This window comes from Pholis gunnellus (genome assembly GCF_910591455.1).
Source record: "Pholis gunnellus genome assembly, chromosome: 12".
NCBI classification, from domain to species: Eukaryota; Metazoa; Chordata; class Actinopteri; order Perciformes; family Pholidae; genus Pholis; species Pholis gunnellus.
Window position 1 is genome coordinate 14,846,677 of NC_136539.1, and position 23,175 is coordinate 14,869,851.

The 23,175-nt window shown below is 41.1% G+C and overlaps 2 protein-coding genes across 2 annotated transcripts; one reads left to right on the forward strand and one right to left on the reverse strand.

Annotated features, from left to right (window-relative positions):
- Positions 1-3,465: 3,465 nt before the first annotated feature.
- On the forward strand, positions 3,466-12,049 carry LOC306704055 (thioredoxin domain-containing protein 6-like; the record flags this gene model as incomplete). Its single annotated transcript, XM_079170266.1, has 16 exons — positions 3,466-3,498; positions 3,603-3,660; positions 4,244-4,347; positions 4,456-4,527; positions 4,988-5,104; positions 5,391-5,475; positions 5,632-5,714; positions 5,816-5,908; positions 6,477-6,631; positions 6,965-7,161; positions 7,586-7,730; positions 7,810-7,917; positions 8,809-8,960; positions 9,067-9,211; positions 10,384-10,640; positions 11,979-12,049. The coding sequence occupies 16 exons, from the start codon at positions 3,466-3,468 to the stop codon at positions 12,047-12,049; spliced, it is 1,875 nt and encodes a 624-aa protein (XP_079026392.1).
- smarcal1 (SWI/SNF related, matrix associated, actin dependent regulator of chromatin, subfamily a-like 1) lies at positions 11,940-22,252 on the reverse strand. The gene is made up of 17 exons (XM_079169609.1): positions 21,609-22,252; positions 21,168-21,519; positions 20,427-20,477; positions 20,048-20,308; positions 19,902-19,952; positions 19,615-19,798; positions 19,212-19,362; positions 18,122-18,283; positions 17,905-17,970; positions 17,116-17,256; positions 16,183-16,401; positions 15,492-15,562; positions 15,171-15,273; positions 14,153-14,335; positions 13,511-13,611; positions 13,216-13,312; positions 11,940-13,072 (listed from the first exon to the last, which is right to left on the reverse strand). The coding sequence occupies exons 1-17, from the start codon at positions 21,957-21,959 to the stop codon at positions 12,878-12,880; spliced, it is 2,739 nt and encodes a 912-aa protein (XP_079025735.1). The 5' UTR covers positions 21,960-22,252; the 3' UTR covers positions 11,940-12,877.
- Positions 22,253-23,175: the final 923 nt, after the last annotated feature.

A 23,175-nucleotide genomic window follows, 5' to 3' on the forward strand; every position in this document is an offset into this window, starting at 1 on the left:
ATGCCAGCAAGAAATTAAGCTATTCTGTATTCAATTACTGTATTGCTTACGGGATAGGTTTTTGGCCTGGAAGAGCTGATAAGCATGCAGCCAGCATATTGAAAGCACAGGGTTTTCCTGCTATGAAGAACTGTTGGGGGGAGTGAGATGGGGAGGAGGGGAGGAGGAGTGGTTCAATGTTGAGACAACAGTGCCCTCTTGGGAAAAAAAAGCATCAGTCATGCCGTTGGATGTTTCTCTTATCACATAATTCTGTTGTTTGATGTTGCATCATGATATTTGTGCATAAAAATAGCATCAGTTTTTGCAAATCTGTTGATTAAACATTTCTGACATTTTCTCTTGTTTTTTTCACTGGTGTCAGTGAAATGAAATATATATTTTTGGCATAAAAAATACAGACAATCTGAAACTTTCCTCTTCATCTTGTGTGACTTGTGCACTTCCATCATCACTCATCACTTTCATCATGCTTTTTGAACTTGTTTGCATTTTGATTTACACTGCACCAATCTAAAACCGAACCTGCAATCGACGGAAAAATTATCCGCAACTACAGTACTTCAGTCATTTTTCAAATAAAAATTACAAACTTTAGCACTTTGAAGACATTTGAAGAAGTTTGAAGACGTTTGACGACGTTTGAAGACGTTTGAAGACGTCGCATGTGGTTCTGCAAAATTGTATGTTTTGACTGAATAATCAAACAAATTATCGATAGATTCAGCGACTATGAAAATAATTGTTAATCTCTGCCCTACCATGGTCCATTTAGTCTAATGTTTGTAAAATACTGTATTCCACAGTAGAGAAGTAAAAACATTTTGTTTTGAACAATTCCTTAAAAGCAGGAAGCTACAGACCAACTGGGAGTTCTACAACATTTGTTTCTGAACAATTAGACCAAAGCCCTTTGGGCTCGTGTTTTGAAGATGGTAGGATGAAGCGTCTTACAAAAATAAACACAACAAATGGAGTTCTGATAATTAGGCTTAAATATGACTTCTGTGTCTAAGATGTGCTAATGGAGATTAATCTGCAGTACTGTCGTAGCCTGAAATCCTCTGTGTATTTCATCACTGAGGAGAGATTAACAGTTATCCACCAGAGAAAGATGATAAGTGGTTTCTTCAAGGCCACATAGGGACTGAGGACCAGGACTGGGGAAGGACCTGCACTGTACCATGGAAACCTTTTACATTAGTATGTTAACCAGCTTCAAGCAAAGACCTTCAAAGTCTTTTGAACAAATGGCCCGTGGCAAAGCCTCTGACATCCTGCAGAATAATTTTCTCTGAATTCAGTTGATGGTCAGTAGTGAAGTACTGTTGGATTTACACGTCTTTCATTGAAGTATTTTGTTTGATGTTTATAAAACAAAATGTTTGAGGCCAAGATATATTTAAAAAGCCTTTGCTTTGAGACATAATCTAAGCAGACATGTACACAGAAGTTGTTTTTATCAGTAACTACACGAGGAACTTAAATGAGACCGACTATATTTTTTAAATAAGAGTAAAAACTATTTGTTTCTCTGTTCTGTTGTTGCATCCAAGATTATGAAGAATATTCGTAACATAAAGGTGATCTGTGCAGGCAGGATTGGTCACCACCTACCTAAGATATAGACAGCACTGCGTATTAATTTGAAGAGCTATGCCGTCCCTTGTCTGAACATGTGCCACTCTGACTTACAGTAGTGATTAACTCAGCTTCACCCCTTTGAATGAGTTTGTGACATCTCATCTAAATACCCTCCAACAATCTTCTCCCAGTGCATTCCCCTGAGACAGAGCAATCCCCCTTTCAGTTTGAGGGAGCATATCTGTTCAGCGTACAGTCAACCGCAAACACGCAGAAGCAGTCATTACTGGTGACATTCGACGACACAAAGGCCAATATTTGAATTGGGCGCCTGGGGACAAAGGCATCAAATCAATGTTTTTCATTGGCTTGATAGAACAAAAGCAATCGCTTCCTTGCGTCTCTCTGATGAAAAGTGGAACAAAAACACAGTCCTGTATATCACGCACTTTATGAATCTTATTTCTGAGGGCAAGGACCTTGTCACAGCTGCCGTGATGGAGGGGAGGTGATTCTAGTTCCCATCTGGCTGCATAATGAGCTCAGAGCGAGACACAGGCTTACTAATAGAAACATACAATGCAGCACAGTGGGAGCAAAACAAACTGCGGGGCTGTTGACAATAGCATAAAGGACCCTGCAATTTATTTTTGAGTGTCTCATTTTATGAGGCTCTTTCTCGCTCACTGTCGCAATGCACTGTGATTTGTCCTTTTGCAAAATTACTCTAATTGTTCGACTTGTTTTTCTCGGCACTTTGCACGGGAGGAGGCAGTGGAGCCGAACCGTTTAAGTGCAAGCAGTTCATTGAAATTCATGCGGGAAGCGCATGCAGAAGTGGTCTGATCTCTTTAGAGTACCTATTTCACTGTTAAATAAAATGTTACAGTTTGAAGGAAACCTCCTTGAGGTGTCAGTATAGCTGTGAGTGAGGGAAGACGTAGGGTACTCTTATAGTGTGTTTTAAGGGGATATTATCTAAAAACTTGCTGTAAACACCTGATTCTATTCACTACAGCTCTTTGTAGCAACACAAACTATAAGGAGTAAGAATAAAACACTAGCACGTACAACTAGAAGAAATGTCAGAAAAAGGAAGAAGGTAAGGCTCTTTCTGTGGGGGACTGTTTCAAACGCTCATTTCAAAACATTTATTTCACTTGCATTGTGTGAAAACTCTAATTATGTGACTCTATACTCTACATCGCTACCCATTGTACTATGAAGTATTCATTATGCAGAATGGCTCCTGACAGTCCTATAATTAGATCATTATACTTGATTCATCAACATGTAAGTAGATAAACGTTGCATGTTATAATGTTGGATATTTAATATACAACAATGCATGTTCTTTTCTGAAGTGATCATATGCTTTGAAAAGTAACTAACTACAGCTGTTAAATAAATGTAGTGGCGTTAAAAGAACTACATCCCTCTGTAGTAGATCAGAGTAAGTATCCTAATACCTTCTTCAAAACTGTAGGCTACTTAAACACAGCGCTTGAGTAAATATACTCAGTAATGTACTTTCCACTCCTGCTGCTCTGTGACCAATACATCTAACGTTATGTTGCCTACTTTAGATTACTACTGATATCAGACTGAGTCCATTGAAACAATAACACCGCACAGCCTTGATAGCATATCTTTGGCTAACAAACAGCATTGAAGCCCCATTAGAACGAACCCATAAATGCAAGAATAAAGACCTGAGCCAACGAATTTAACAACACGGTGATCGTAGCGCACTTTAATCTGACGACACATGCCGGGGATTGGCTCCGGAAGGCGGAAGGCACCGCTTCTTAGCAACCAAATTGCCAAACAAGCGCGAGCAGACCACTCGGCACATTTAAATATTTCCATTTAAGTAATCAAATGGCAGGCAAGAAGAAAGAGGCGAGTCTGCAGGTCGGACTCACACAACATGTCGTCTGTAATGTTGACGAGAGTCCTCTGTGTTTTAAGCTCATTTCATGAAGCTCTGATATTAATTCAGCTTTTGTTTTGTGCAGGCCTCTGTCACAAACCAGGAGCAGTGGGAGGAGATGCTTGCAACCAAAGGTTTGACGGGTAAGAACTTTAAAAGTAAAATAAATTGCACCACTGTTTAGTTAGTTAATTTATTATATTTCATTGTATATATTGTGCATTTTTTACATTTAATATTTTTAGTCTGTTATTTTTATTGTATTGTGTATTTTTATACTCAATATTTTGTATTTTTACTATGTTACTTTGATTGCTTACCTGTATCTTAATGCTGCTGCAGCGAACAAATATCCCCTTGCGGTATTAATAAAGTATCTATCTATCTATCTATCTATCTATCTATCTATCTATCTATCTATCTATCTATCTATCTATCTATCTATCCATCCATCCATCCATATCTATCTATCTATCTATCTATCTATCTATCTATCTATCTATCTATCTATCTATCTATCTATCTATCTATCTATCTAATTAGCGTTATGTCCCGTTAAAAGTGAATACTAACCATCATAACACCAATCATCTGTTCCATAATGTTGTGTAAAATGAACTCTAGTCATTGTGAGTGTAATTTATTGTATGTTGCTGCCCCACTGTGTTCATTTGGATAACTGCAGATTGAATGCTTGCACCAGTCCTCCCACGGTCTCTATTCTAGTTGTAGATGTGTACCAACAGTGGTGTGGTCCCTGTCGAGCTGTGGTTAGCCTCTTACGCAAAATAAAGAACGAACTGGGTGATGACCTGTTACATTTTGCCACAGTAAGCCACAAGTGAATTTAAAACGTGAACAATTTCATTTCAAACCAAAATGTGTGGAGGAGCAGCACTTAACTTGTGTGTGTGTGTGTGTGCGTGGTGCTGGTGTAGGCCGAGGCAGACAGCATTGATGCTTTGGAGAGGTATCGAGGGAAATGTGAGCCCACCTTCCTCTTATATGGGGTGAGTGTGTTTGTTTAAATACTATGTGTGTTTGCATGCTTGTACAGTAGATGTGTGTGTTCATGCTTCAACATATATGAGTCACCAGATCTGTGTGTTTTGCTTTTCTGTCCTTTGTATACAATGTATACTATTTCTGTCTTATATTTATATTTTCAATCTGTAGTTATTTTATATGTTTTCTGTGTAAATTGTTTTTTTTCGCCCTTTCATCCTGACTCTATTATGCTCACAGGTGTAATAATGTAGGGCAGGAAACAGGGCTGTGAATAGAGTGCTGATCCCTCTGGTGGTGATGCAATATGCTGCCCATTATTTCATTTGTATTATTCATTATTAATACCTTTTTTTGCATCTTGCTTTCATGGGCCTGCTGTTATCAAAGCACCTCTGTATGTCACAGCGTGTTAAATTAAATCTAATTAAAGACTTTGTCGATGTCTTTGTGTTGAATGAACAGGGTGGGGAACTGGTGGCTGTGCTGCGAGGGGCCAACGCTCCTCTCCTTCAGAGGATGACTGTGGAGGAACTGACCAAGGAGAAGTTGGTCCTGGAGGAAGGTGGTGAACGCAAAGCGGTGAGCAGGAAGATACATTCAGTTTCTAGAGCTGAAACATTTTGACTTGTGATAGCAGGAAAACCGCTGGTGTTACCAATAACAACATCACGTGTGCTTTTCCTACTCCGACATGTTAAAAAAGGTTCTGTGAGAAAAAGCCTATTAGTCAATTAGTCATTAGACAGAAATTAATCAGCAACTATTTAGACAATCAGTTCTATACATTCTCTGCATCTGGTTCACAAATGTGAGCATTTACGACTTCTGTTGATTGGACAAAGAAAGGTTTTGTTGTGTCCATCAGGTTCAAGATGACGGTCTGGTGGATGATGAGAAGAAGGATGAGGAGGAGACACTACAGCAGTCAGAAAATGAAGAAAGCATAATTGGTACTGTCGAAACTATCTAATCATATTAGTGGTCGCTTTATTGCTGGTAATGTTGTTAATGTGATTATCAATGTTGTTTACCAGCATCACCATGATTGTGTTCAGCATTTTATCTGCATTGCTGATCTTGACTCAAGCTGTTCTTTTCTCCTGTAGTTCCTGCCAGTAAATCCTACACAGTTGCCATCATCAAACCAGATGCTGTTGCTCACGGCAAAGCAAATGAAATCATTATGAAGGTACACAGAGACTAACACTGCTCACAATCTGAGAAGACAAGATTGTCTCAAGCCTTCCTGCTGACATTTGTTCATTATCCTGACATTACTCCCCTGGCTAGATTCAAGATGCTGGGTTTGAGATCCTGGCCCACGAGGAACGCACGCTGACTGAGGTGGAGGCTCAAGATTTCTACCGGCACAAAGCAGAAGAGGTACTGTGAGAGTAGAATAGAATAGTAACAACAAGGCACATCTCACACGGACATAAGACAATTTGACAGATACTTGTATCTCACTGCAGATGTTGTCGTACTCGTCAAACTGCTAATTGGTTCATTGTTTGTGTGGTTAGTCTAGCCATTTTATAGTCAGTCAACATCCTAATGGGAGAGCAGTCACAACCAGTGAAAACATCTTTTCAATTAGTTTGCAATACATCACACTTCCATCTGCATTTCTGCACAGGGCTCAAAATAGATCTGCCGTGTAAGCAGCTTTTATTTTTGCTTATGGCGCTGTTTGTTTGAGACTAAATGATTAGAGATTCAGAAATACAAAACATTTGAGGAAAGTTGGATAGGTAAAGCAATAATGTTCATGAAATAATAATATATATATATATATATATATATACAGTATTGTATCTGCCTTTCAAAAATATATTCATACACATTTTCTTCTGTCTTTCTCACCTTGTAAATGTAAGACCTGATTCAAGACTTTTTGCTGTGTTCATTAACATGTGTATGCGTTTGTCTGTGTATGTGATGGTGGTTTCAGGCTGGCTTCGAAGACTTGGTGCAGTTTATGGCCAGTGGTCCGTCCCATATTCTGGTACTCTCCCAGGTTGAGGGCTCAGCTTATGTTGTGCCAGCATGGCGAGAGTTCATTGGCCCAACGGACATAGAGGAAGCTAGGAGAGATAAACCAGAAAGGTTAGTAGTAGTAGTTACAAATGCTACATTCACCGAAAGAAAGTTGAGAAAACATCAACAAAGGCATTAAAACCGTAAGATACGATATGATGAAGAGATCATTCCTATGTCTTTGTAAAGAACGACATTTCTTTATAGCATAGACATGTATTCATGCGCTGTTGATTGCGACAGTGTGAAACAATCTCAGGCTTAAGTCTGGGAAAGCAAATGAACAGCACATTCACGCCTGCTCCGTCAGACACACCCAAACATTATGCTTCTCTCTGGTTGAGCACCAGCCAAGCAACCATCTGCTCTCCTCTCCTGTCTCCCCCCCCTGGCTTCCTGCAGCTTGCGGGCACAATACGGCACACAGACACTGTTCAACGCAGTGCACGGTAGCGAGGACATGGACCAGGCCAGCAGGGAGCTCGCCTTCTTCTTCCCAAACTTTAGGACGGCCTCAGTGACGGAGCAGGATGGGGAGGAAGAGCATGTGGAGAGGACACTGGCTCTTATCCGGCCTGACGTTGCCAGAGATAACAGAGGTGGGGCCCGTGCCAAATATACAAGCACAAGCACAAGTACACACACACACACACACACAGGTGGTTCATAGTGACATAGTGGGACTGCTTTTTGATTCCCACAGCAAAGGTGTTGCATGACAAAGGTGCAGTTGCAGATTTTTTATGTAATTGATCAATGCGGAAAAATGTATCAACCTTTTAAACTAGAACATGCCTATCTATATTATATAACAATCAAGTTTAATAGGTACACCTAGTTAAAACTAATGCTATATATTTTATTGAAATGAATTAACACCGCTGAAACCAAAACTGCTAAAACAGTTTAACCTTCATGTAGGTGGGATTTATTGCAGGACTGTTGTGTTCGACTGCATTAGCTAGCTGTACCTAATAAACTGGCTAATTAATGTATATGTTATATTTATATATTGTTCTGCAGAGGAGATCTTGGCTCAAATCCATAAGTCAGGCTTCACCGTGGCTCTCCAAAGGGAGCTAACGTTGACAGAGGAGCAGGTCAGACAGTTTTACTTCCAACATGTTGAGCAGGACTACTTCCCTGCATTGCTCCGAAGCATGACCAGGTAACTGACACATGCACAAATAAAATCGACAGAGTAGAGTGTTACTGCAGATGGGCATTTAACATGTGTGTATTTACAGTGGGCCAGTGTTAGCTTTGGCTCTGGCCAGAACGGGGGCTGTCCATCACTGGAAGAACAACCTTGGTCCTTCTGATGTTCATAAAGCCAGAGAGGAGAGTCCTGAATGGTGAGGGACATGTGGCTCCATTTCTTTACACAATTAAATAAGTCCAGAGAAGTCACTGTTTAATCATTTACAATTGAGTTTTCACTGTTAATCCTACTGACAGTTTGTTAGAAAGAACTCAATATTTCTCTGTAGGCCTTTCTTTTTAACCTTGTCAGGTTTTGCAGGTCATTAAATACAAATGTGTTATTAAAGCAAGGGAAGGCTTATCATTCAACAGTTTCTTTTCCGACAATAGTGCTGTCACAAGATACATTTTAGACACAAAGTTCTAGTGTAGTCTCCGCCTGTAATGCCTTGTGTTACTTGAAAGGCAATCTTAAAAGTTTGGAAAATCACTAGTTGAACTAGAAGCAGACAAGGCAGGATGAAGAAAATAAAACACATTACACCTAGGGCTCAACAATAAGGATTGCCCGCTTGCCCCGGGCAATTCCCCTTGAAGCGAGTAAATCTAGCAAAAAAGTACTTAAATACATGGTTTTATCTGGAGCTGATGATTGAAGTAGCTAAGGACTGAGCTATCCCGCTTCCTTCTCATCTCTGTTGAGAGTTGCACATATTGATCGAGCACTTGCGAGAAAAGGCAAGTGTTTATAAACTGAGTTTATGAGATGAAGCCCAAGCGAGCAGTTATGCTGGAAACAGGAGTTTAGTTGATGTGGTTGAAACTCCAGTTTTATTTAAATAAAGATTAAACAGTTAACATTGGTATTTGTTCTTACTTGATAACTCCAAATACATTAAACGGTTTGTATAGGGCAAGTAGATTGAACCACTTCATCCAAAAGTACTTCCTGGAAACCATCAAATATTAGCTATTAGATATAGACGGTAACTACCAGTATAGTCACACCTGTAAGACTGACTTCTGTATCCCTCATCACTCAGTCTAAGGGCCCAGTTTGCGGTGGAGAACGAGCCTATCAACCAGCTGCATGGCAGTGAAAGTCACGAAGAGGCGGAACGAGAGATCAACTTCTTCTTCCCTAAACAGCACACACTGGCAGTGATCAAACCGGATGCCATGAATCAGCATGGAGGTCCTTTCTGGTCATTTAAAGCAATATAAAAATGTACTGGTGTTTGTATAGATGTGCACAAATAGTCACATCATCTTCACAATGTATTTTCTATTCACTCTGACAGAGGAGATTTTGGAGGAGATCAGAGGCAGCGGTTTCTCTGTAACGCAGCTGAAGGAGATGGTGCTGTCGAGGGAGATGGCTGAGGAGTTTTACAAAGAGCACAGAGAGAAGCCTTTCTTCAGCCAACTGGTGGAATTCATGTGTCGGTAAGTCTTTACCTTTGACCACAGCCAAAGGATAAAGCCAAAGTGAGCACAGCAGACCTGGCCTTAATCCTGTTGCCGCTTGAAGTTTCACCGGCCCTTTTAACAGTAATCTTAGCTGCTTAAAATCAAGGCAGCCCCAGGCAAGTGGCTAGGAAGTCCATCTCAATTTCATCCTTTGTTCCACCGCACATCTAGATTTTAGAGTGATCTTCCGCTCCGATTAGTCCCTTCACTTGGTTGTTACACAACTGCCCGGACACAAAGAGCAGAGAGATGGTTGCAGCTGGGCCCTTCAGCCTGAGAAACTACCTTTACTGTCACTATCCCTCGAGATCAGCTCGCTTTTCCCCCTAATTTAAGTTTTATATTCTTACCATTGTGGAATGTTTTGTATTTATTTTTTAGCTAAGGTACCACTTTATATCCTACAATGTATTTAAGGAGTAACTTAACACCAGGCAGTGTTAAAGCAACCGCTCTGGCTGGACATTTCAAGCCTGTTTCACCTGTTGGGTGTGGTCGGAAGTCTGCTCTTCTGCACATGTAACCACAGCCAGGTACTTGTACTTAACGCCAGTATTTCCATTTTATGATACTCTTTATACTTCTATTCCACTACATCTCAGAGGTGAATATTGCACTTTATCAGCACTACATTTGTCTGACAGCTTTAGTTACTGTTCAGATAACAGTTTTTCATTCCCTTGCTGTCCAGTGAAAACCACTTTTCTCCAGATGTGTTGATTTTGAATGTTTGTGATAAACTGAAGGATGAAATGTTCCTTGTGTTTTTTTCCTTTAAAAAACCTCTTTGATCAGCTGGAAAATGCATTGTGAATGCTAAGTTATTCTTTATAGTTATAGTTATTCTTATATAGCATTGATTTGTTCATTATCAGGAAGTGTTTAGGTTCAAATTGAGCTATTTTAAGTTGAAAAGTGCTTTTATTTTAGATGTCTAACAACTACATTTCAGTGTAAAGCAGGTCCTTGCTACATGTTAAAATACAGTGATTGAACAGCTGCTACATTTAACCATACATCTCAAACAACAAAACATCTTTTTACCAGACCTACGCGTCAGCAGTCACTGGTCATACTAGCCAAGCATGAAACTTGAGCCTCATCGTCTGAATGCACAGTCATGAACATCCTGTCATTGTTTGTTTCAGGGGACCCTGTATGATGCTCGTACTGACCAAGGAAAATGCAGTGGAGGAGTGGAGGGCCGTTATGGGCCCTTCAGACCCCGATCAAGCTAAGACGATATCCCCAAACTCCCTGAGAGCGCGCTTTGCCTCCGACATCCTCCATAACTCAGTGCACGGCTCCTCCAATGAGCAGCAGGCAGAGGAAAAGATCCGTTTTATCTTCGGTGACATCTGTGCAGAGCTCACCGGTGATGGAGAGACTGACACAACCAGTTTAGGTAATCATATGATGTGTGTGACAGTCATTTCCATCTGGCGCACCACCTGGTTCCAAATACATAACAATTTTGTTCTGATGTTTATTCCTGCTAGAAACGATATTTCATCCAGCTAATTTTCTTATGGTTGAAACAAAAAATACTGCAAACTTGAGACTTGAAATAAAGATCCATTTCTTGCAGAAAAAGATCAAGACAATTCTGCAGATGAAAACACAAGAATGTCAAAATCTTCAACTGAAGAAATGTCTGATAACCATCGCAAAGGTTGGTAATGAGTGAGAAGTATTTCCCCCGACATGTTAGCTATCCCAATTCAAGGGTTAAAACTTAAACGTTTGCATCTTTAGATCAGATATGTCAGAGACTAACAAAGTCATGTTCCTGCCCAAAGGCTCACAGACAACACACGACCGGTTTATACGCCTTTGCAGCCCTTAGTATCCCACAATCCATTGCGCACCAGTCAGTTTGAGCACAGGCATTCCTCATCAGTTTTGTGAGGTATTGGTCATCCCTCCTTAGTAAATATATGACATTTATAAGACCAATGAAAAATGCCTCTGGAAGCTGCAAATAATGGTTTACCAATCATAAACTCCCCTGTGGGATATGTTGTTAATCACAGGACATTACAGAATAATAGATGTTTACTATATTTATATTTATAGTTTACCTGGTCCAACATTTTCATCCTTCTGTTTGGCAACATGTCCCAGGTTACCGCCAGCTCTGCCAACCTTTAAAATGTTACACTTTTGATGGGGACTGCCCTAAAACAAAACTACATTTCATCTTGTTGATGTTAAATTGTATTTGGGTCCTTCTTTGTGAGGGCTGCATATTTCAAACGACCAATCTCTTGAATTAAGACACAGCAATTACTGACTGCATTACATCCCGGGAAGTGCGAGTAACTAGCAAGTAGATACTTATCTTGTCTGACAATTCAGATAGCTTCCATTAGCAAGGAGAGGCATCTCATCTGATTCAGAGAGAAATGAGGCCATTGATCTTCATAATGTCACTTAGCATCAGCTGGAATGGAGATGAAACTGCTTTTATAGTCTCTTTGTCTCGAGAGTGAAGTAAATCCTGACCAGCAGCATTGAGGATCATTTAAATTCAAATTTACAATATATTCTCATGATAGTTGAAGTATTAATAGGTTTAGGTGACAAAATGTTTCCATGAGTGCTGTGGCTGATGAACAACAAAACAATGTATTACTGTCGAATACTGTTTTATTGGTTGCAGGATCTTTCCTTATATAGTTGTTGTATTAATATGTGGGTGTCATTCAGAAGATTTGAGCTAATTCCCTTCTTTACTTTACAGGTGACCCACCTAATATAAACCCTTGCAGCCCACAGACAGAAGGAAGGGACAACCCAGAGCACTCAAACTGAATCGGCACACTTAGTAGTTTCTTTTGTATTGTGGGCTTATTCTGTAAATTATGGGGACAATGTCTACCACTCCATGAATCATGAAATAAACAAGAAGACGCATATCTGACATTTAGGTGGTGGATCGATAGCCAGTTAAAGGGAGTACTTGTAGACTTGACTTTTTTAAATACTGCTGACGGTCACTGGTAGTTTATAGACATTCTTGGCTCGCAACAGCAGCTGTAAGCTTCACGACTGAGACACGGTTTCACACAGTCGCCACAGAGCAACTGATCATTTCAGAAAAGCCTTTAGCTGAATCCGAACTGTTCAATCAGTCTATCTTGGATTGCCTACAATAAACTGATATCTGATATTTGAACTAGTACATGCTGTGATTAGTGTTTTTTCTGTTAGCTTAATGACAGCATTGCTTAACAATAGAGGATAACTTACTCTGGATAATTAACTGTGTGAATGTCGAGCATATCAAGTTATACCAACAAGTTCTTGGCATTATTAACAGCTTGCTGGCAGATAACTGGGACTGGAGTTTATGAATTAAACTCATGGTAAAACCTGCAGTTTTAGGAAACAAAAACAACTTCAGAGGGATTCTAAAACAACCTTCAGTCAGACATTTATTGATTTTCTCTTAGCATATAATATATATATATGTTTGTTGGATTATTATTTTACATCTATTTAAATTCACTGATGCATTTGTTAACTTTCACAAAACACAATAAGTTCACATCAGTCATGATGAGCTGAAACCCAGGATTTGTTCCAATAAGCAAAACAGAGTCACGTTAACGTCATTCTTCAACACGAACAGTCTCAGAGTCATCTGCTGAAATGCTCTCTGGTGCTCTTTCTGCCGGGGCTTTGTCCGACCATGCCGTGTTGTTGAGCAGAACTGTTTTCAGGCGGCGTGTCCTCCCAGTCGTTTACAGCCTCCAGTAAGGTGGCTTCGTCCATGTCGTCGTCCGCAGTGAAAGAGCTCTGGAACATCTCCATGATGCTCCTCTGCTTAGGGTCCTGAGCAGATCCAATTCATTAGGTTCACCACTGAATCCACAGACACCATTTTTGATCGAGCTCGCTAGGTCAGCTCTGTGTGAATGCTACTTAAAAACTGAACAGGCTAATAAATGTGTTTGTATACAGATGCAGAAGCTTACCTTACAGTGGAAGCTGGCGTTCACAGCTTTGTCGGAGAGGTTTGACTCAGACAGGCCCACTTGCTCCAAGATATTCATTTTTTCCTGGATCATTGGCCTGGATCAATAAAAGAGATACATTATAATAACAGAGCAGATACATTTCAACTCACTGCTTGTCACATTATCAGAGAACCCACATTAACTTTACCCTCTACTGTTTCAGTAGTGGAAGACTGATGAATTCGGGAGGAAAAGTGACTGCAGTTTGATTGTCGTTGTTTTTGGGTCATACTGCCCACTGATTGACACATACCACAGGTGATCATCAGCGGTTCCCTTTGCAACCAGGTAGTGAATGTTCACATTGCTGGTTTGTCCAATACGGTGCACCCTGTCCTCCGCCTGAACCAGAACCTGCAGGGAAAAAAGCATCGCCAAAAAGAGCATTTGAGTTTTCTTAGTATCACCAAATGTTTCCTGCGTGCTCTGTTTTGAGGAAAAATGTAATATGATCTTTGTTACTGTGGGGTTAACGTAAACACTACTGTGCTTGCTCAATGGGCCCATGACTGCGGAAGATCCTGGTAATTTTATACGAAGAAAGTCAAACTTTTTTACTTTTTTTTTTGTATCTAGTTCTCTTTAGACATTCATGATATGGACACGGACATCAGGTTCATCTTTAGGTCTCTCCCAACCGCTGAGAAAAATATCTGTCTCTTTAGCTGCTACATGCTTTACTTTCTTCACCAGCCACTCAGTAATCTTCTCCGTCTAGCATTTGGTGTTGGCAGATACGTTGGCACACAGTAAATATATGGGTCTAAAACCAAAGGTGAGCTAAAAGAAGCTAAAATATGGGTTGGGCTGGAGACAAAATGGAGAGTCCAAAAGGAAAACACTCCAGTCCCAATAAGTACACAGTATTCTGTAGTAATAACTTTCCCTTTCTTACTCCGGGGTTCCAGAAAAGCTCAGCGAAGATCACCAGGTCAGCAGCGTGCAGGGTGAGACCCATGTTAGCTGCGGTGATGGACAGCACAGCCACACAGGTATTGGTCGAGAACTGGAACTTCTCACACAGCTGCTGTCGTTCAGCTGAAGCAGTGGACCCGTCAATACGGATGAAAGGGACGTTCTGGAGGAGAAATTAAAAAAGGTCAGAATGGGTTTAGGTAGCTGACCAATGCAAATCAACAAACCAAGTTTAACAACCTTTCCTTGATAGTCATAGTAGTAGTAGTCGTAGTAGTCGTAGTAGTAGTCGTAGTAGTAGTAGTCGTAGTAGTAGTAGTAGTCGTAGTAGTAGTAGTCGTAGTCGTAGTAGTCGTAGTAGTAGTAGTCGTAGTCGTAGTAGTAGTAGTCGTAGTAGTAGTAGTAGTCGTAGTAGTAGTAGTCGTAGTCGTAGTAGTAGTAGTCGTAGTAGTAGTAGTAGTCGTAGTCGTAGTAGTCGTAGTCGTAGTCGTCGTAGTAGTAGTAGTAGTAGTCGTAGTAGTAGTAGTCGTAGTAGTAGTAGTAGTCGTAGTAGTAGTAGTCGTAGTCGTAGTAGTCGTAGTAGTAGTAGTCGTAGTCGTAGTAGTCGTAGTCGTAGTCGTCGTAGTAGTAGTAGTAGTCGTCGTAGTCGTAGTTGTAGTAGTAGTAGTCGTAGTAGTAGTAGTCGTAGTCGTAGTAGTCGTAGTAGTAGTCGTAGTAGTAGTAGTAGTAGTAGTAGTAGTCGTAGTAGTAGTAGTCGTAGTAGTCGTAGTCGTCGTAGTCGTAGTAGTCGTAGTAGTAGTCGTAGTAGTAGTCGTAGTCGTCGTAGTAGTAGTCGTAGTAGTAGTAGTAGTAGTAGTAGTCGTAGTAGTAGTAGTAGTCGTAGTAGTAGTAGTAGTCATAGTAGTAGTAGTTGTAGTAAGCTCATATGTGCTGCCCACACTTGTTCCCTGCAGCCTGGTTGAAAAGTGAAGATGCACTCTTTTGTGCAGTCTACTCACCTTTTTTAACAGTTCTGTGGTGATGTGGTCCAGGACCAACTTATGATGGGCGAACACTAGAAACTTCTCCCTCCCACACTCCACCATGTCTGTGATGTACTCCCTGGCAGAGGCAGAAACAACATAGCTCTCAAAGAAAGCAGGGAAATATTCACTTCTCATGTGTATTTATTAAAACTCTTCAAGTTATCTCAAATCCAGTGCCATCACAATGGCCTGACAAAAGGTTTGGATTCATTTCACATTTTAATCTCGGTGCTCATCACATCTAAGCTGATTTGACTTCCTGATCTCCGACTATTAGAGGGTCTTTGTACTTACATAATGGCTTGTAGCTTGGCTTCAGCTGTGTGGTTATAAAAGCCGAGCAGGGCGTCCTTCTCTTCCCTTTTCTGAGAAAGAGATAAGGAATAGCACAAGATAAGAACAGACAGGAAATTCTGATTGATGATTTGATAAGACTGCCATTACTCAGAGGAGCAGTGGTAAAATGAACAATCCCGCTAAGCCACTCACTCTCATCACAGTGTGAAATAGGACTTGCTGGAGTATTCTAGGTCAGCTTAAAAGCACTTGCGTGTGTTTTTAGCCTGAAAAGACTCCCTCGTCTGACGTAACTTTATTGTGCTAAACAAGGGTTTAAAATGGTATTTTAACAATGATGCCTTTCTAATCACAGAAACTCCATTTGAAGTAGAACATACTGTTGTATTTTGTCTAATGGATACATTTAATTTAAAAGCTTTGGGTAATTAATGATTCAATGGTCAGAATAACAACTTTAACATTGTCCTTTTCTGTTATCTATGCAACAGAAACCAAGTTATTATTTCTTCCAATTTGACCACTTTTGGAAAGATTGACTCGTTTGCATTCATTCCTAAAACAGGAAGGTTGTGAAGTCCCGCAGAGCCGGATTTCTTTAGGTTTGTGAATACTTCTATTTCAAAAACTACGAATTCTGTGACTTTTCCAGTTTTTCCTGGGACTGCGGGACGCATTTGTAACTTACATTGCGGTGTCCACTGGCCAACTGATTGGCAGCAGCTGACAGAGCAGCCTTTATGCGGGTGTTGACACCATCTATGGTCACGTTGACAACCTTGCGTTGTTTAGCAGGAAGCTGGGAGAGAACGTCGCACTTGAGGCGGCGCAACATCAGACACTCGTCCAGCAACAGCCTCAACTCCCCGAGGTTAGATGAGCCAGAGTAGTCCCACCCCCAAGTCGTCTAGAGAGGAGGCGGACAGAGAAGGATATCAAGAAAAGAATAGAGGATGGTGGGAAGAAAGAATGGAGACAAAGATATGGAGGTCAATTTGACAGAAAAACCTCAAGAGCAGGTAATCAGATCCTGAGAGTGTCCAATGTCATGGTTCTTTTTGACCAAAGGTAGAGATTAGTTTTAATGCAAGTCAATCTAGAGACTAACTGAAAGACTGAAAAGCTCAGACTTCAGTTAGCTAGAGCTGGATATGTGACTTCCATGGTGGGAAACAAATTGAAATTTACAGAGCAGAGAAAAATCTCCACAATCTTCAAAATGAGTCATCACGACCAAATTAGGGATGCAATTGGCCTTCAAATCATGTAGCCTGTTCCCCTACTTGAACCCACTGAAATTAATTAGGAGATTAAGTGGCAAGAGTGGAGCAACAAAAGGAGAAAGAGTGGAGACAAAGAAAAAAAAAAAAATCACAGTAGAGGAATCCGCTGGCACCTAAAAAGCAAGACATGAACCCCAAGTTGCTCTTACATGCGATTTCATGTATGTACCTGATGTAAGTATGTGAGGCAGATAAAGTGAGTAAGTGAGGCGGATAAATACATATTCACTAATCCCACACCAGCAGCCTTCTACGTTCTCTGAGGTGTATAAGAATTACAGCCAACTGCAGCTCAACGGTATTAGGCATCACGCTTGAACAAACGAGGCTTAAAGTACCTGTGTGGCACCGCAGTAGCGCATCCCAAAGTCATGGAAGCGAGGGAAGAGTGTCGGTCTGACAGCCAGAATCTGGGTGTAGAGCTCAGAGGGTCTGGACATGGCAGGGGTCCCAGACAGAAGGAGCACTCGCTTTGCTGCCTGAGGAAAGAAAAACAACTCTGATCAGATTACTGCTGAGGGAGTCTAGCTGACAAGGCAAGAAATCAAACCCAACAATGAGCCAAATGCTGCAATGTTATGGCTTCAGCTGGTTTGTGGATCTACGTTACAGGTAAATATACACATACACTACATATGCAAAACAGTGATTCATCTCTAATACAGTGACATAGGGAAAACCTCTCCTTAGGAACATGTAGGAGATGTATAATAAGCCTAAAAAAGAATATTCATCTGATGGAAGAAATCCCAGATCTGGTTTCCCATGAAACTCTAATCAATTGTTCAACTGGCCCAAGGTTTGTAAATCTGGGTCTCATTCCAAGAGTTTTAGTGAATTGTCCAGATAGTTTAACTTGCAAAACCTGGAGCCTCAAATCTTATGTGGGGTCTAAAGTAAAGGAACCTGTTCCAGGTTTGACCCAGCAAAGTTACAGCTCGATACCAAAGTAAATCTCCTTCTTTGAACAGATTGGGTTAGGTATTCTTTGATCTGCTGCTTTGGATTATTTGAGATAGTCAAAGCTGAATGAATGGTAAACATCACTAACAAGTAAAAAATATAACCTCTTTGGTAAAAAATAATCAAAAACATGAAATGAAAGAGAGAAGAAGAAGAATAAGCACCTTTAGCAAAGGCAAGGCTGCTTTACAACGAGCAGTCTTAATGTTCTTCATAAAGTGACACTCATCCTGCACAGAACGACAAAATCATATATTTGGTTAACAACATACAGACGTTGCTTTTAAGGAGAAAACATAAAAAATAAAAACACATAACTAACAAGCATAATTGAACTGGAAACCATTTCTAACTACTGCACAGTTCACTCCCAGAGCTAACCATGATGAGGACATTGAAGGGATGTCCGAGCTGCAGCTTGTCCATCCTGCTCAGCAGGTCGTAGCTGATGATGTTGACCAAACCAGACCGCAGATCGTCTTTGGCCTTCACCACCACGTTGATGCTGTCAGGACTCAGGGAGGGGAGCCAGCGTCTGAAGGCCTACAGGCAAAAATAATTACTCATGTAAGAGAAGCAGACGGAAGCAAAAGTCCTCAGAATAACAGCGGTGGCTTTCAGGCTGTACTTTTTCCCTACCACCGGGAATAAGTCAGACTCTGAAATTAGTAATGAGCACTATAGAAACATTCAATTAGAATTGTGTTACTCACAGCTGGTTTGAATGTGACTAATTGCTAACAATTCATTTTAACTGCCGTAACAGCGTTCCCATTTAGAAACAGCCAATCATGTAGTGAAGAAAAATGTCCCCTGTGGCCCAAATGTTTCTGACAGTTCCCTTACTTGCTCTCCATTCGCCTGTCAACCTGGCTTAAACTCACTAAGTTAGAGCTCCCATGTTTTTCAGTAGTTTTGGCCAAATGCACAAGAAGAACAATCCAACCCAGATAGAGTAACTGCCCTTTAATAAGTCAACATCCTGTGACTAAACCCTCCATGGCGATTCCAACTCTTGATTTGGAGACTGTGTTTGATCCAAGATATCTATTTAGAGAGCAGACTGTCTTGTCTTGTCAATAGACAGAAGAACAAGTAAAGCTCCTCTGAAATAGTGCCGCTAGTGCAGCCTGGTAATGCTGCTGCGAGTTAAGCAGAGAATAGATGCTGCAGAAAAAGAGACACCTGACATTACATTAGAAAGTACTGAAATTGCAGAGGGAAAGTGGGGACAAAGAGAGGCTAACATTTCATTGATGCAAGCGCATAAGCGATGAGAATGCATCAGGCTGCGCTTTTGTCAAAGCAGAGAAGAATAATATACTAAAGAGGCTGTCCGCTGTGCAGGCCCATATTGTCACCATTAAATGGAAACAAAGTGATAAACTCTAACACTTACTGATTAATGAGCAATTGTTCTTTTAGAACACACTCTGCAGAAGGTATTTTGTTTACAAGGTATTTTGTTTACCTCGGCCCAGGTGAATCGTACAGAGGAGGGAGCCACCACTAGCAAGGGCCAGTCACTCCTGTAGTAGGCTGCAATACAGATGGCCTGCACAGTCTTTCCCAGGCCCATGTCATCAGCCAGGAGCAGGCGGCCTTGTTTAGACACTGCAAAACTATAGGGACACAGAAATGCTATAAATAAAAAGCTACAGACGGACAGAGAGCGGAAGTCATACTGTTCCAACCCTTCAAATCTGCAAACGTGAAGTTACAGAGGAATGGCACAGAAATATTGGCTTATTATGAAAACTCTCTCTTCATTTGAACAAGACTGAGCAAATTATAGATGAATAGCTGTCTCCTGGTATTGAGTTATTGGCTACACCATGCAGAAAGAGCACTAATGCCTTTCCAAAGACACCTACTTGACTCCGTGCCTCTGGAACGGCATGAGGCTGCAGGTGAGCAACGGGTCGATGCTGGAGAGGTCTGCCTCAGGGACGTCTAAAGACCTGGCTTCAGTCCCGTCAAACCTGGCAGAGAAAGCCTGGACGATTGCCCTGGGCAGAGGCTCCACCTCCACTGCTGCTATCCCACTGAGGAGATCCACTGGGTGTGGAAAACAGCACGGTCAGACAAGATGGCAAATGTAACGGACACAAACAGAACCACAGAGAGAGAGCAGCTAAATAAAGCAAACACTGTTACTCACAAAGTCTCTTGTAATCCCCCAGTGAAAAGCTCCACTTTCTTGCTTTCATGTCTGCCACACAACAATAAAAACAACACAACGTACTGGATCAGAAGATGTAAAATGCAAATACAACATGATAAAAGATTGCATCATTTCACTGTTACCATAGCTCTTTGTTGGCATCTGCTTGAATGCCGCGATGACATCGACATTGTAACCGATGTCAATCTCAAACTTTGTCGGAGACACCATGATGCATTGGCCCTGCAGAATGGCTCCAGCTTTCTTCCAGCCGTTACAAAGCTTCAGCAGCGCCCCGAGTGCCGCACCATCGCAAGCTCGGCTGGTGGCTTCTGCGACATCCACGGCTTCCGTTCCCTCCAGAGGCCTCAGAGACACGGAGGCCATAGCAGCCGCTTCCTTCACTGCAACACAGGGTAAAGACAGAGGAGATGCTGCCGCAGCCCAAAGAAGACCAATACTCTGCCATGCTTTTAATTTAGGCTGCTTCTGCGAAAAATATTATTTCCCCGATGTTCATACTCAGCTGTTGATAGTCCTCCAGACTGAAGTTCCACATCTTCGTAGCAGGGTCTAAGGCAGAACAGAAAACGTCATTATTCTAAAAAGCAGTGCAGACATTGAGATGAACATACATAACCAGATATATGGTACATAATCACTACTACAGTTTGGAATTTTGTATTCCTATTTTTCTTTAAATTGATACTGATTAGGATGAACGGTGTGTGTTTCTGGCTTCTTCTACAGGGGAGAGCGCTGAAGGTTTGGCCAGATGTTAGCACTTTGTATTATTATTTACAGCTGTGAGTTCAGTCAGTCTTTGCAGGTTGTCCTGATTATGGGCAAAGACGCAATCAGGCACTACAGGTATTATTTGAAAATTGCCATACCTGCTGCTACGGAACACAATACAATAAGTCAGTGCTTAAAAAAAACAATGGAGGTTTGATACACAGAGCTAATTGCCGCATGATGGTGCATAAACTACATTGTCTATTGAAGGTTTGTGTACTTTGGTATGAGGCATATACGTGATGAAACCCAATCAGCTTTGAGAAAATGAATGTTGACAGTTTTTGCTGTCCTGTCTGTCTTGAATATTGTTCTGACTGTATGATTTTGTCCAAGCATCTGTACATTCCTATACTACTTCTAAAAGTGTACCGACACTGAAAGGGCTAATGGTTAATTGATGCTGTTGTGTTCCACTGGCACAAAATGTATTTGTGGGTCTGCAAAACAGCACTAGCAGATACTTACCATAGTTCTTAGAGGGGATGGATTTGAAAACAGCAATCAACCCTGCGTGGTAGCTCACTTCTACTCTGAAGCGGCCCTCGGTGTGATGTACACATTTTCCCCTTACAGAGATGGCAGGCTTTTTAGCGGGTACGGCATTCAAAGTTGACGAACTGGAGGGAAGCTGTGCCACAGAACTTTGGGCAGGTTTACTAGTTTGCTTGTAGAATGAACCCACTGCACCACCAGAGCTATTGGAGGTGACGTTAGGTTTAGGATGAGCTGGCTTCGCACCAAAGCTTCCTCCGATAGACAAAACAGGACTGCTCACATGTTGACTTCTTGCCTGAGGAAGTGGGTCAATGACTTGTATCTACAAGTAAAGACAGCACAATGAATTACTGCAAGTTATTCCTCCTCCTCAAAACAATACATGATTGATTACTACAACACAAATCTCACCTGTCTTTTAGAAGCAGTACTCTGGTTGCTAGTGCTAGATAGCTGCTGATGCTTTTGGTTCTGCTTATAGTTATTGAAGCTCGTCGAGTCTTTTTTAAAGGGTGGAACAAACCGTTCTGGTGCAGAAGCTGAGCTGAGTGTTTCTGGGTGTCTGTGATGAGCCAGCGTAGCATGATCCGAGGCACCGCTCTGTTTAGAGGGCTGTACCTGCACCGAAGTACTGCTGAAGCCTACTGACGTGTTTGTACTGCTGCTGATGGTGTGTCCAAGTCTTTGAGCTCTTCTCTCTAAAGCCCTTTGCCGGTTTTCCTCAATCTTTCGTTGCTGCTCTGCAGTCAGCTGATTTGACATGATGATCGACTTTTGCTGAAGCTAATGTTAAAAGTTCGCAAACATGTACGGAAGCCTCCTAAAGGTTTAAGCTAACGTTGCTAGCATGGGCGGCGGTGTTGACAGTAACACTTAGCAACATAAGTAACGTATCAATAATATCCACAGCGGTTTTAAAACATACGTGAGCATTAATTTGTGGGCGAGAAGATGGCCAATCGGGGGATCAAAAGACGGCAAAACGTTGCAAAGATTAAACGAACGAAGCAGGGCGAAACATGACTTAAGCTAACATGACTTGAACGTTTGGAAACTGGTTCAGTATCTGCCGCGCAGGAAGTGACGTAGAAAAACAAGCGGACACGTGGAGATGGCGGTTGCTTGGTGATGTAGAGAGATAGCAAAATCACAGCTGTCACAATAAAAGTATTTAATAATAACTTGAAATTATATTTTGTTGTGTTGAAAAGAAATGTACGTAACCTGGGGAGGTATATTTGATATGCTGGCTCTAAAGAAAAATAATTACTATTTTACTATTACTATTACTACCTTTTGAATAATCAGGTTTGCTTGTAAATGCTTACTCCATGGCCACTCAGTCATTTTGACTAATTTTATATATGATAGATTTTACTAAACAATATATGAAGTAGTCGAAATATGTATCGACTTTTACTTTTAAGAATTTAAGTGTTTCACTTTGATCGTGTGATTTGGTTTCATTGTCTTTTTTATATTGATGAAAATGTCGTGCCTAGCCTTCAATTTCAAATGTTTCCCCCTTAGATATGTGTTTTATTTTTATTGTATTATCTCTTTATTTTAATCCTATTTTCAACCTTGTTGATATTTGTGTTGAGCAAAATGACACATGTAGCCGAGCAGCTGCTATGAATAATTTGTGTTTGCCATGTGTTGATTGAATTGTTTATGAATAATTTGGGTCCAGCTTATTTTTCTGCTCTCTGATGATGAAAGGAAGTAAACACCACCTTTTTTTAACAAAAAAAAAACAACCTTACCTTTAACTATCTCCTTCTATAATGATGGATGTCTTGGCTTTGTTAACCATTTCCCTGTGCATTTGTCTCAGTTGTGTGAGTTGGCTGCTTGCATCACTGTGCGGTGGTGACGTGTGGCGTCTGGGAGCTGTCCCAGGAATCATGGTGCTGAAAATGCAGCACCAATTCAGCAGCCAATGATCACAGGAGAATCCGGGGCTACGGATGCTTTC

Excerpts from the sequence above, each read along its gene's own strand:
- smarcal1 (XM_079169609.1), bottom strand. The coding sequence starts at position 21,959 with ATGTCAAATCAGCTGACTGCAGAGCAGCAACGAAAGATTGAGGAAAAC. Across the intron at positions 17,971-18,121 it reads CCTTCAATGTCCTCATCATG|GATGAGTGTCACTTTATGAA; the intron begins GTTAGCTCTGGG and ends CGTTCTGTGCAG. Across the intron at positions 15,563-16,182 it reads TGGCCAGTGGACACCGCAAT|AAAAGGGAAGAGAAGGACGC; the intron begins GTAAGTTACAAA and ends TCTCTTTCTCAG.